We start from the raw sequence: 14,488 nt of genomic DNA, 5'->3' as shown, positions 1-14,488 counted from the left end.
AACTGCAGTATCTCATCTCAACCTTTGCCAGAATGAACTTTACACGTTAAGAGAGCGAAAGGAGTCAAGAAGCCGCCTAAACTGCTCTCCTTGTTAACAGCTCTCAGTTGAGCACACACCCATCCCCGACTGCTGGACTTCTGGCTCCAGAGAGAGCATAATCAAGCCTCGCTCTGCCCTCTCACTCACAGTTCAGCTCTAATGCTCCACCATCCCTTTGAAACTGCACTCAGCTACCCTTTCAATGAATTTCCATGCACTTTTTTTCAAGGGCCACATATTTATTTTCTTTCTCTCTCTTTGCGGGTCCGACTCTCACGCTCATCACTGGGGCTAGGCGAGCCGCTGGCTGCACTGGTTAGCTCATTAATCACTCTTCTCCTCTCCCCCTCCCTTCTGAGAAAGAGAGTCACTAATTAATGGAAAGCACTTTATGACAGAACACAGGAGTTTCCTGGAAATTAACCATTAATCTAGACTTCCATTATATGTCTAATAGCATGAGGTGGGCGGGGGATGGATGGGTTTGAAATGGTGGAAAAGGGTGATGGCAGTAACACAACCCTAGAAACAAGAGCTGCATAAAAAAGCGCGTAAAACCTCATTAATGTTAATGCAAGCATTAGCCAAGTTAACCAACTGTGCAGGTTGATGGATGGTGCACCACCAGTTATATGTTCAAAAAGGAATTTCAGAATATCTAAAGTATTGTATGGAAGAATCTGAAGCAATTTACATGTAATACTGGGTTTTTTTATTGCCAATGTGTGAAAAGATTATAATGCAACATTAAAAAAAACTGACTTTCTCTGTTGCCTATAACACCCTGTAGACTGATTTCTATGTAAAGAACTCTGGTCTAGTTTTCAGGATGGTCGCTCCCAGTGTCTTGCCACCATGAAAGTCTCTCTTCTGTGCCACTACAGCACTGGCAGCATACTATCATTCGCTTCGGAAGGGAGTCCCAGCATGAGAAATACTCGAACACAAACTCCACACAACAGCAAAAAACTGTTACATTTTATCTGAGTAAGCCCGTTTGGCCAAACGTGACTTTGTCCTTCGTTCAGCTTGAGAGATCTCTTTTCCTATTCGACAGGTGAACTAACATTACTGCAAAGCCTGTGAAATTAATTGTCATGCTGTGGTTTTAGTTGGCTAATGTTTTCTAGTATTAGCTTGCCTGCTAACATGGACAGATTAGTAGCAAACTACTGCGTTGAGTGGATAATGTCTGCTAATTCATCCAAATTCCGACACGCTTGCCGTTTGGCTAACAAATCAACACTGGCTCCCTACAGTGAAGCTAAGTTACAGCTACCTGGCTCACCTTTTCTTGTTTGCTTGGTAATGTTATCGCCATGGTTGGACTGTGACTTGTGAAAATTTGTGTTTATGAGCGCTAATGCAGACTCGCATGTTTCCTATTTTGGGACATTTCTAGCTTTTATTTGGTATTTATGACTATAGGGAAACTGGGATAACACTCAGTACAGGTTCTCCTCAGAAATCACACACAGAACATTATAATTGCATGCTTTGTGCCACAGACCATTTGGCCATCAGGGCAATTATAATCATCATTGTCATCATCTGATGCATCATATTTCCCCATGCCTAACAGAGTTGCTAGAGATTGTTCAGCCTACATTCCTCTCAATTTGATAGCCCATTACACTTAAAGGACACTTGAGATTGGATTATATCCTTCCCTATCAACCAGTTCACTGGACACATTGTTGCTAGAAAACATACTTGCTTTCAGGGCACAATATTGCATTCAAGAATACATTTTGATATCAGTTTAGGACAACATATGAGCTTGGGATTGAGTGGCTGATGTAAACCTGCTGATCTAAAATTAAGGTAAACACATAAACGGCCATGCAGCTAAAAGAATGTTCTGTAATGCTCGTCTGACACACATATTTCCCAGATAACTACTCCTGTTTCCAGTTTCTCTGCGGCAAACATGCAAAGAATCTACCTGTCATGCCATCTTGTTTCTTTCTGTATCAGCACGCTCACTTTAGATTTTTAACACGTGCAAAATCAAAAAATACTTATGTTCTGTGATGTACCAGAGTCACAACCACATTCACACATAACTTTTCTATCCTTATCCCGTAGCTCCTTGGACAAATACTAGACTCTAGCACCAAATCTCAGTCCTGGGATCCTCATAAAACTGAGTGTGGTTTTAGTAAGGGCCAAGGTTGTAGGACATGATATTTGTGCGTTTGTTTACTTTCACAGTATTGTATTTTGTTTAGACTTCCATCGGGGGGAACAGCATCTAAGAAAACGAGGAAGGAAACAGGATGAAAACAAAGGAAGGGGAAGGGAACCCAGTGTGATGGAGCCTGTCCCTCACTGATCCTGGTTCAGCCGGAGTCATGCGGACAGTGGCGCCACTGCCACAACTAATTGCTGTGGTCACTCACGGAGGACCTTTTATTTATTTATTTATTCCTTAAAAAATGAGCGCACAAATATCTGTCCTGCTGTTATCACAACTTAACATCAGTCACTGATCATCACTGAGGTTGAAGTGCCTAAGGAGAATGTGTTTAGGGGCTGAGATGGTTTGTCCTATCGCTGCATCCCATATTAGTGTTTTGTTGGGTGCTTTTTTAAAAAACTATTTCGAGGGTCTTTCATGTATTTATTAACAAGATCACATTAGAGAACAGGAAATGAGAAGAGAGATATGGGGAAGGACGTGCCAGATTCAAATAGGGATGGAACACTACCAAAGCTCTCCTGTGCTGTGTGCTTTTTTTTTAAAGTAAGCAAATACTCTACACACGTTTTTATTATTCACAGTGGCCAAAAATCCTGGTTGTAGGCCACAGAATCACAGATTTAAAAGTGAGGAGGTGTGAGCTTTAAGCTCAGACTGGCAGCTCTTACTGATGAGTATATCGTGTTAAAAAACAAGAAATTATTTTTAAAAGGGAACCACATGTTGTAAATCTATGGAGACCCAAAGTGTTCAATATGAAATACATAAATAGAGTACTATGAATGAAGTGCTGCTATGAATAAAACATGAACCATGAAGCTGTAAAAAAAACTATACATTTTAAAAACTTAATATTATGAATATTATGTTATATATCTTTATCTATCTAATACTGAACACTTTTGGTCTCCATAACCATCAAGGTTTAAACTCTATAAGGCACCAAACTTTTTTGCTGACTACTCTGCTGCAAAATATCCAATGACCTTGTTTACACACAGTCCTCTCTACAGATGACCATGCAGAGCTGCTTCATGTTCACCACAGGGCCGTGGGCAGGTTCAACTTTTGACTGTGGTATGAGACACTAAACAATGAACCGTTGTCATAAATGAAATGTGAAAAGTACAGAAAAGCAGGATTGAAGAGACACAGCAAACACATGCATGTATGGCTCATTCAAGACATTTGCTAGAGTGCACATTAATGAAGTATGTAGCATCACAAGACTTTTTGTAGATTGTAGAGAAAGTTGAGACTGCGTACAAGTTATTACAAACTCAGTGTGTACGAATGCAACACATTCCTAGGTGTACCATGAATTATTTATGATCGATTTAGCTCCAGAGAAGAATGTTCATCATTAACTTGACATTTCTGCCTCCCTGCTGATTTGTTAGTTTGTCCTTGAATCACCTCAAATTCATGTTTCCACAAATGAACCATTTCATGCAGATAATGTTTCTCTAAATCAAGAATAACGTGGAGCTAATTTTTGCAGCCTCTGACAGTGAAGTATTTCATCATGAGATGGCAGCTGCATGGGGTTACTCTAGCCAGCACATTTAAATGGACAAAACAGGACTTTTATGCCTTGAAGTTCATAACCTTCACAATGAGGATTTGGCAGTCGATGGTGAGTAACTTAATATAAACGACCTAACAAGGTTGAACTCAGATTGAAGAGTAAAACAAACCTCGAGATCCTTGGGATATTTCAGTCATGATGTGCATGATTTTCCTAGTTCAGAGTCCAGGTTGAAATCAAGAGGTTATCTCTGCTGTATTGTTGCCTGAACTCTGGAGCAATTTCTATTTAGTATCAATTCTGCTGGCACTTCGTTTGTTTTTTAGTCTCAACACAAATCACATCTTTGGAGAACTGCCTGATTGACGAATTGACTGTTACCTGTATGATAGTGACCTGTCATGTTATCATCTACTGATATAAATTTGTTTGTTTACTCTGGTTTATCCTGCATAGTGGCCTTAAAACCAGAGTTCCTCTTCAAGACCAGAACTGTGGGGCTTCTGGGGGTCTAGAGCACCTGGGTAGTTGCATGCATTGCCCAGTTGTGGTAATCCATCCTTTAACTACAATGTAAAAGTGCACAGTATTACTTTAAATTTCTGTAACAGGCAGACAACATGATAAATGTGTTATTGTCCAATGTTTCAAAAGGAGCACATGTTCCATTAAAAACACTCAAGAGCCTCATCAGATGCTTTGACATATTCCAATATCTTAATTTAATCTGCTAATAACCGTGGTGCATTAACATGCATGGTTTTATTGATTTGTCATGTCTGTCCTCAGTTTGTCAGTTGGTGACAAACAGGAGCAGATGACAGCCTGGCAACAGGCTGAGCGAGATGTTAAACAGAGGTGACAATCTCTGAGGAAGGTGGGGTATTTGCCACCAAGTCTGATGCTCAAGATGCTTTCAGACACTCACATGCACACACACACACAAGTGAAATGCAGCAGTAAGTCTTGACAGCTTCCTTTTAAGGCTACGGTGGGAGCTGTGAATGCTCCCTGGCCGGTGTCGTCTTTAAGCTAAAGATTGATGCTGGAAATAGCGATGCTTATTTGTTAGGAGCGAAAGAGGATCACACAGAGAGAGAGAGAAATCCAGAGTGGCTTGGCCTTGCTTTATTCTTGCTTATTTCTTCAAATAAAATTCAAATGATAAATTGGTGTCTTGGGCTAATACTGGCCACTCCTTTACTAAAACCCAAACTGCACACAGTGTTTGGGTCAGTTTAGTCCAGAGTCAAAACAAGGTCGAAACAGAACAGATGATGAACTTGAAGAGGACTACACCCACAGCTCTGCCAAACACACTCAGAGGGCTCTGATTCTGTTTACACAGCGGAGGCTGGATGTTCAAGGGAACATACTCTGCATCGCATGTAATTGCTTGTGATTCACTCTCTTGACTTCAAAGACAGGGAGTGCTACAGTTCAAGGGTCAAAGGCTCGACTGTTGCCCAAATGCCCCCCAATTTCCTGTTTTGTCTGGCTCTGTGAGTCTAAAGGGATCTAAAATGTGAAGGCCACGTTCTGTCGGAGCCAGTGAAACAAAAGGCTCCACTCCTGTCTGCATATCACTCAGACTCCTTGCTTTTTATCTCAGGTTGGATGATTTTTGTTAGCTTCTATTTTATTCTCTCAGTCATAATGGGTTGAAACTCTTGAGGTTTTTGGGTTACAGCATTGCAAATTACTCACAAAGCCTGGAAAATGGAATGCAGTCTCAACTCCCTTATTTCATCCTGTCAGGATGAACCCTTTTTACTGCCATGGTAAACAAGGACCTTGGTCTCCCACTCTTCTCTTTTCTCTCCATCTTAAATCAGCAGCCTAGACAGGAACTCGCTCATGCAGCAAGTTATTTTCAGAGATACTTCTCTAACGCAAGACAATTTCATGTTAAGAGGAAAAGAGAAAAAGGATTTGCACATGAAAAGGCTCAGAGAAAAGGACGATCACATTCCCACTTTACAGCAGAAAAGTTTTCAGGTACATGTTTCAAAGCTTTCACAGAGGATTCTGCACATCCGCTTACATAAAACACAACAGTCAGAAAACACAAAGTACATATGTGAGTTTTGAGGGGGTGGGGTTACGTGCGAGTGAGTGGCCCCAGTGCTAAATTACACTGCAACATGGTCCCTCTCAAAGCCCACATCTGGGATTGGCCCTGACAACTGGATGCCGTGCTGCTCTAATTTTGGTTACTTTGTTTATAACCCTATAATAGAGACAGTATAGGACCACAGGGCTGGAATGGAGGAGGGCAGGCAAAGTAAGAGCAGTCATTTTGAAAAAGCTTGTGGGGATGTTGATGTTTTAGGAAAAGTATAAAGCTAGGTAAAAAAAAAAAATAGAGCTGGTTAAATTCCTGTATGTATTGTATTAAGGCAAACAAAGTTGCCTTGCTGTTTTGTTTCCTTTTAACAGGATTTACACCATCGCAGTGATTCCCCTTCAAACCTGAAGACTGCAGGTTGTAGCTTGTAGAGTTGGGTAAGCATGGATGGAACAATAATGAGAAATCTGTAATTATATTGGGAGCAGATCTGGGCTTTGCCAGCCCACTCACTCTCTTTGGAGTCTGAGCATGAACATAATCACTGGATACGCTTTGTCAACACTTGGATAGACTGTATAAAGTCACTTAGTAGACTTGATAATAAGCAACATTTTTTCCTGAGGAGAGGGCTCAACTCACCGGATGGAAACAGAAATGTTAAATGCGGCTGTGCACCAAGTGGTTGACATTTCTTCAGTATCTGGGGATTAAATTGTCATCTGTGCATTGATTTGTCAGCTTCGATCTTAAATCTCTAATCTCAAATATGTGAACAGTTTCAAGAGTCACTGAAAATGGATAGGTGATGATTTCTGACGTGCTACAGCCAGTAACTTTAATGTGGTGTTCGACCTAATTAATTAGTCTGGCCTAATCTGTCTACATGTCACAATGCATTTAAAACTATGCTGCTTGCTGCCACACCATTCAGGAGGCTGCAGTGCTCACATCTTTATGGCAGCTGGGAATAAAATGTAAATTCAATTACTAACAGAAATTCAAAGCAAATTCTTTAAAAAGTTGAAACTATGTGTTGTGCTGTTCTCTCACCTGGTACATTTCAAGTATATGCACAAATGATAAATAATAAATGAATCTGTTTTTACTGTCTCAACATGAATGAACTCACAGGATTTATCAGGGAAACTGGACACAGAGCAACATATTAAAGTTCTTACCAGTAGCCAAAGATACCAGAAACCAGAGGAGATTTCCTGAGCACTTGTACTGTGGCTGTGAGCAGGGTAATGTCCTTTGGGCGCCTAAAACCAGAAGACACAGACAATAAATTATCAGCAGTGCACATAGAAGAGGAACTTTGTGCTCTTCATCAAGGGTGTAGGTTTATTTTCATTAGCTGGGGGACACGATGAATTCAGGATATCTTCCATCTAAAAAAGATAATGTGACTGCTATTTATTGATACACTTTTATATTGACCAAGACAATAATATAATTATTTTTTTCTGTAAGATAACCTCTTTCATTCTTGTTTCATACTCTTTCCATAAATATTTCCCTTTGTCCATAAAACAACCCATTTTCCCGTTGAGTTCAACTACAATGACCACATTCTTACAGCATTTACTCTTTTAATGGCGCTATCTTCTTTTATGCTTTACACACGTTATAAAGTAACCACTTTGAGCGTGCTATTATTTCACAAAAACAGTTTTGCACACTCAATTTAAAGCGTATTTACTGACCTGTGATGTGATTAGAGGAAACACACAACTTAAGCTAGTAGCAAGTTCGGCGGGAGCGATTCGTTCTTCCTGCGTGTTTGCCGAAATTCGATTAATTCTACACCACGCAAGCGCAATGTACCACCTAGCGGCCTGGATGTGAAATAGCAGTGTAATCAGTGAAAACCAATGAAGAAGAAGAAGAAGAGGAATTTAAACATGCAGTGTCTATTATATGTAAATCAGTTAAAAAGACTCAGTAGTTATTAAAAATCAGCATTCATCTCTGAAATTTAGCAAGAAAAAGTTTAAAATACCAAGAATTATAAATGGAATTTGGTGTGTTGGTTATATCGACAGCGTCCTGATTTCGGAAGCTGGAAATCATGAGGAATACAAAGGGCCTCAAAAAGTTTGTGGAAAAAGAACAGTTGGAAAAAACGGTTTAAGTTATGATGTTTATTTTTGCATTTTAGGGTTGATGTTAGAACATTATGACACGTTAGTACGGGAACGTACAGGTGCATTGAGATCAAAATCCCTGCGTATGATTTTTAGCTATGTACTTTTTCCACAAACTTTCTGAAGCCCCCTCGTATACACTGTTCATCCATATTTCAGTTCAGTGAGTGGGCCTATGCATTTAGAGCTCAGGTCAAGCGATATTTTAAGCACACAACTGCACTGGGTTATATGTTTTCAGTCAGTCAGGTTAGCCTAATGCTGATTTTACATGATTGAACAGTGTGATTGCTTTTTGTACTGAAATTATGTTCTAAATTTTGTTGCCTGAGCAACTGACGGGCTTTGTTTTCTGTACATGAGCTGTTAGCGCCAGCATCCTGTGATTACCACTCGTGGCTGCGGAGGCCACTGTTGCTCAGCAAAGGTTACATTGTATTGCTTTAAACAAGCAAAACACATTGAATATTTTTAGATTGGACTGTTACTTGGGCAAAACAAGCAATAGTAATGGCCATTTTTTTCAGTTTTCTGACATATCATGGACCAAACAAGGAACTGAGTAATCAAACAAACAATTAGCACACAAGCAGCTTTACACTGCCAAAAGCTCTGAGAATGCTATCTTGAGATCACAATTAATCCTGCCTACTTTTCATAAATTTCTGGTAGTAATGACAAGAAAACAGAATGTCAGGAAGGTTCTTTTATTCCCTCCAAATTAATGCATAAACCAACTGATTCGATTACTGTCAAATCAAAAAGATGGCCCTGATGTTTTTGTAGGCTAAGTTGCACTTCAATAGAGATGTTAAAAAAGATGGAATGACAAATGTAGAAATGATCACTTCAGTTTTAGAGAGCAACAAGATCAATAGTAAGAGTAACAGAAATGAATTATGGACTATGAAATGGAACTATGGATACCTCCACTGTGAACCACCATGGCCATCATAGTACAGTTGAATTAAATTTTGACCAAGCATTCCTACTTTTGAATGAGGAGGCTAAAATTTCACATTTCTCTATGAAAATCACTTTATGACCACTTACAGTATATTAGAAAACCTTTCAGTTGGAGCCAGCCATTGAAAAAATAGTTTCTTTTGCTCAAATGTATTTATTAAGGCACTGAAAGCAAATTTTAGCCTCCCAAGAAACTGAAAATAATTGCTCAGCAAGTCATGACTGAAGGCATAATGTTTAAAAAACACAAGACACAGGAAGCCTGACAACTGAAAAAAATCTCCTCTGGAAACACATGATAAACTCCACACACTGGAGGAAAAATTTTATTGCAAAAATGTTCCCATTTTCCTATTAAAACTTGATTTATAACCAGTTGATTTTATAAGACTTAATAGCTCACAAACAAAATCTCTCAGCTCTGTAATGAAGGATCACTGAGATATTTTTGAAATAAAAATTAAATAAAGTAAAAATGAAAGACATTCCATGAAAAAAGTGGCACTAACAGAACAAATTCAGTTTGGACTTGTTTTAGTCATGGGGGGTTTGGTATATGGGGTGTAACTGGAAAGAAATCTGCAGGGGGCAGGGTGACGGGATTGTGCAACAGTGAAGCTCTTAAATCTCTGCATGAGGACAAATGATATTTGGACCGTGACATTATCTAAATTGGGAACATTTCATTTCATAATTTAGGGAGAAAATTGGATTACAAGTGAAAGCAGGAAGAAAACAAACATGGAAAACAAGATTCCAACAGTATCAGATTTGGATTGAGTTTAACTTAATAACAAAATTTCTTCCTGAATAACTTAGGAAATCCTTGCCATCTGTATATTAGATTCTGTGTATAAAAATACTGCTCAGTTTGCTCTGTGGCATCAGAATCTCTTCATCTGTCTGCGTTCTTGTCGTCTCTGCTTCTTCTCATTCACTTCCTCTGGTGCTGACGGGTTTTCTGCCATAAACCAGGGGCCCAAAAAGTTTACCCAGAGCAGGTGCAGGGCACGGGCCGGGGCCTGAGACACACACACAAGGTCAAAAGATGAGACATGAGGAAAGAAAAAACAGTAGCTATCTAATAGGATTTATCAGGAAAACTGGACATAAAACAATATCTACAAAAACTCTTACCAGCAGCCAAAGATACCAGAAATAAGAGGAGATTGTGCTGAGCACTTGTACTATGGCTGTGAGCAGGATGACGTCCTTCAGGTGCCTGAAACCAGAACAATAAGACAATAAGTTACCACTCGTGCACACAGAAGAGGAAAGGAACTTTGTGCTCTTCATCAGCGGTGTAGGTTTAGTTTCATTAACTGATGACATGATGAATTCAAAACTTATGTGACTCCTTTTTATTTACACAGTTTCATATAAACCAAGAAAATCATACACTGTAATTAAGGTGGTCTTTGTGCTTTCTATAATTCCTGCAAAAAGAGCAAGAACTTCTGTATGAATGCACAAACCATACTGAAAATCACTAAATTAATAAAATAAATTATACTGCAATGCTCTATTGATATCTCTGACCACATATAGAATAAATAAATACAGACTACAAAGCCCAGAAGACTAAAATATAGTTTTATCCAACAAAAAAATCAATTGAATACTGACCATCATTGCCTAACACTGACTCATGTGGAAATGCAACATGCTTTTGAAGGAATTTTAAACTAAACATTGTCACCTCTTAACAAGGACATATATTCAGTTATTTACAAAGAGGAAGACAAGCAGTATTTTCCATCCTGAGTGTTGTCTGCAAAGCTCCCCGCCCCCTAAAACCTCCACCAATCAGAGGATAAGGACAGACTGAATGTAGCCCGACAGGTGAAAGCCGAGGCAAAAAGAATCCACCAGTCACCTGCCATTGCTCAAAAGACATATAATTGCTATGGGAGTAAAGTAAAATCTGAGGGTGACCTCTATAATACGCTACTGTACACACACTGAAAACACATTCCTCTTTGCCAGGTTAACCACCTTAAAAAAAGAGGATTAAGCCTTTTGCCTCATGTGTTCAGCATCCAGAAATATCACGATACCTCACACTGTAGTCACAGTGTATGTCAATAACAATCAATATATTTGAATCCTATTAGTGCTTTGGGGATTACTTACTCTGCCATTCCCTGCTCCATGTTTAAGTCTATTCCTCCATCCAGCAGACTTCCATCCTCAGCAAACACTGGCTTGGCCATGGCAGACATGGAGCGGTAACTCCCAACATACACTGCTAGTGCAAACACGAGCAGCAGCTACGGGAACAAAACAAGGTTTAGGGCCAGGAAGGGAGTGGTGTTACAAGAAATTACATTAGATTTGTGGATATTAAGATTGCAAACAAAATCTTAATCAAATGCACTCACCCATGTCCAAAATGTAGACGAACTGTAAAACACCAAAAGATTTACAGCAGCGTATATCGCCTGTGGAGATGAGCAGAATATTTGAAATGGGGTTAAATGACAAATTTGCATCAAATTTGATGAAGTGTCTTGAACTTTCAGGCACTTAATTCACTGCCAAACAGCCAAAGAAAATTTTACATCTAAATTACAAGATAATTCACTGTATAAAAGATACTGCATTGATTTCACCATTGATTTCACCATTGAAAAGTTTACAATATAAAGGAAGACTTTATTTTTACTGCCACCCCTTAATTTGTAACTGATATAACTGACAGTTCAACACACTTCAGTTTCACATTAAAAACTATGTGTAAACATGAAATTAAAATGATGTGAAACATGTAAAAACATACTGGTACAAGTCTGGCTTTTCAGAGTGAAACAACAGAAGCAGCATGACTGCATGGACGATCTGCAGCTGGCGGAACTGAAGTTTGAAGAATTGAGGTTTGACAAAGTCGAGAACAAGACTCAATCAACAGAGTAGTTATCAATGAATGACAGTAGATGTGATACCATTCATTCAAGCACTGCAGTGTCTATCTCACTAACTTTTAGGCATTTGTTTTGACTGAAACAAGACAAACACACACATACACAGAGGTTCTTACATTAGCTCCCAGGATGACTCTTGTGTAGAACTTCAGAGTCGCTTCATTCTCCTCATAGATCTGCTTCTTTCCCTTTGTACCAACTTTACCTTTGGGCTATTGGGCAAAGCAAAGAGAGCAGTTTCATTAATAGCCGTCTGGTTTTCAAACACATCAACCAACCAATGCAGGTGCATAACAGGCTACGCTTTTCAGACATGTTTTTCCTTATGGTACATGGCCAGACCTCTACCTGTTATCTGAAGGCAGTTAATGTAACTCTGACATTCAGCTTATGGTTTCTGTTCAATAACCATAACTAAGACCTCATTCAATATGTGTGTCTACAAATCTTACATGTCTACAAGTCTTAAGATTTATTACCAAGAAATCTAAAGCTGATCAGAAATAAATTCTGACTAAAAATGCACCCATGTTAATGAATATATGTTTTTGCTAAAGTCAACAGTTGCCCAATATAAGTAAGCAAGCTTCATAACTGTTACTGCCTATGGCAGGCAGGATATAATATTCAAGACATTTGTAAGAGAGGACTTTTTGATGCCTCCTATGGCATTTTACAAAGGGAGTGACTCTTTTCGAGACTTACAAGACTTTTCACGACCTTCACACAACCTGAATTTCAATCAGATGACACCATATTGGGGCAGATTTACAATTTATGTGATTAAACCTACTTTTAGTTATTATGTGTTCCCTACTGAGTTATTGTAGCTGTGACTCAGCTTTGTGAAATATTCTGTCTGTAGGGAAGAAGTGTTTATTTTCCCCTCCACAGACCAGTGTTCAGCTCCTCCTGCAGCTTGTGGTGGTCTCACTGTAGCTAAGCCGCTCTGCAGAGCAGCAGGAGCGGCTGAAGTAAACAGGTGAAGTGTATGTACATCAGAATGAGTCAGATGTCGCTGTCTCTGCCGCTGCTGGAGCTGCATGTGTCTGCTTCTCTCACCGCCATTCGCTCTCTGACCCGGTGCTGCTGATCTCTCTGCCACTGCGTCTTCTTTCACATCGACCTCAGTCTGACCAGCCGCCGCCGCCGCTGCTCTCCGTTACTGCGTTACTGCATCAAAAAACACAAACTCAGGAGTTTCTCTGCGCTGAAATTACTTGTAACACATCAGCATTCGGGGGTTTCTGGGGGTGACTATATCCGGCGCATGAAAGTGTCGTCATCAACTTACGATTCGTTCTCGCATGGTGTAGAGAGCGGTTCGTGAAATTTGGTGACAGGGTGCCATCTGCTGGTCATTTTATTTTACTTTATTTTTAAATTAAAATGTTATATTTGCATTTAATTGAACACAAATAAAAATCCAACCCCTGCACAAATAAAGGCAAGAATAGATTCCACTAAATATGGGCTAATTCTGGATGCAAATTAATGTATGAAAGGAGGCTGACCTCTACAACAGGACAGTGATCCAAAGCAGACCTCAAAATCCACCATAGACTTCTTCAAGAAACACGAGCTGTGTTGAACATAAGTGAAAATCTGTGGGTAGATTCAGAATAGGCTGTGTGTGCAAGACACCCTAAATTCAAGATTCAAGAATTCTTTGTTGTCATTATACGTAGCTCTTTCGGCTTAAACAAGACAGACACAATACTTTAAAATACACAAACAGAAAAACCAACTATAGACACACTATAAATATGTGCAATAAAATATAATAATATGTGCAATCTTGAATCTAATAAAGTCGGAAGGCAGAGGGTTTAGCAATTGTAAAACTATGAAAACAGTATTGCACAACAAATTCTAGGACAGTGGTTACAAATAAAAAAGACATCATGATACCATAAACAGGTTACACCAATCATATTGTAAAAATGAATTAGCACAGCAACAAGGAAACTGGATTTTTAAAAGAGTGGATTTACTGTCAGTTTTGTTATATTGTCCCTCAAGGCTGAGTGAACAACCTGAAAGTACAACATCAACTATGACTGGCTCTCGTCTCATAGACGACCATTCAAAAATCTAGGTTTAAGACCTGAATTGTTTTAGTTTATACTGAACTATTTGAGTTTTATCAAATTGCTTCCATTTTTCAGTGTGTCACATAATTAAGACAAGATATTACATTCACAGAAAATCTCAGGCATGGTCATATCTCTCAACCATAGAAAAAATTTAAGGCTGTATTTTCATTGTCAATACACCTGACAATTATTAAACTGAAATTAAACTGAATGATTTATCAGTGAATACATTGTCAGAAAATAGTGAAAAAGACCCAACATTATTCACTGAAACCCAAGTAAACATATTAAGATTTCTTTTGTTGTCTGGCCAATAGGCTAGTCAAAGCCTAGTATAATGCCAAGTTTAATATCATAGAACAATTTAATAGTTAATCAATTAACTGCCAACAATTGCTGCCAATCAATTTTCTGTCTATTGTCTAATCAATTAATGAACTAATAATTTATGTTCTGGAGTATTGGGCTTGGTTGGTTTAACAAATCACAAATACACTTCCACACACAAAAAAAT

The 14,488-nt window shown here is 38.9% G+C and overlaps 1 protein-coding gene across 1 annotated transcript; it reads right to left on the bottom strand.

Annotated features, from left to right (window-relative positions):
• Nucleotides 1–9,256: 9,256 nt before the first annotated feature.
• Nucleotides 9,257–13,154, bottom strand: tmem208 (transmembrane protein 208). Its single transcript, XM_018683546.2, has 6 exons — nt 12,941–13,154; nt 11,995–12,090; nt 11,339–11,398; nt 11,091–11,227; nt 10,095–10,179; nt 9,257–9,979 (listed from the first exon to the last, which is right to left on the bottom strand). Exons 1-6 carry the CDS (start codon nt 12,944–12,946, stop codon nt 9,842–9,844), a joined length of 522 nt encoding a protein of 173 aa, XP_018539062.1. The 5' UTR covers nt 12,947–13,154; the 3' UTR covers nt 9,257–9,841.
• Between the last annotated feature and the right edge of the window lie 1,334 nt (nt 13,155–14,488).

Source organism: Lates calcarifer, linkage group LG2 (genome assembly GCF_001640805.2).
Source record: "Lates calcarifer isolate ASB-BC8 linkage group LG2, TLL_Latcal_v3, whole genome shotgun sequence".
NCBI lineage: Eukaryota > Metazoa > Chordata > Actinopteri > Centropomidae > Lates > Lates calcarifer.
The sequence above is the reverse complement of the archived record's forward strand: the minus strand, read 5'-3'. Positions and strand labels throughout refer to the sequence as shown.

Excerpts from the sequence above, each read along its gene's own strand:
- tmem208 (XM_018683546.2), bottom strand. Across the intron at positions 11,399-11,994 it reads GAGTCATCCTGGGAGCTAAT|GCGATATACGCTGCTGTAAA; the intron begins GTAAGAACCTCT and ends TCATCTCCACAG. Across the intron at positions 10,180-11,090 it reads ATGGAGCAGGGAATGGCAGA|GCACCTGAAGGACGTCATCC; the intron begins GTAAGTAATCCC and ends TTCTGGTTTCAG.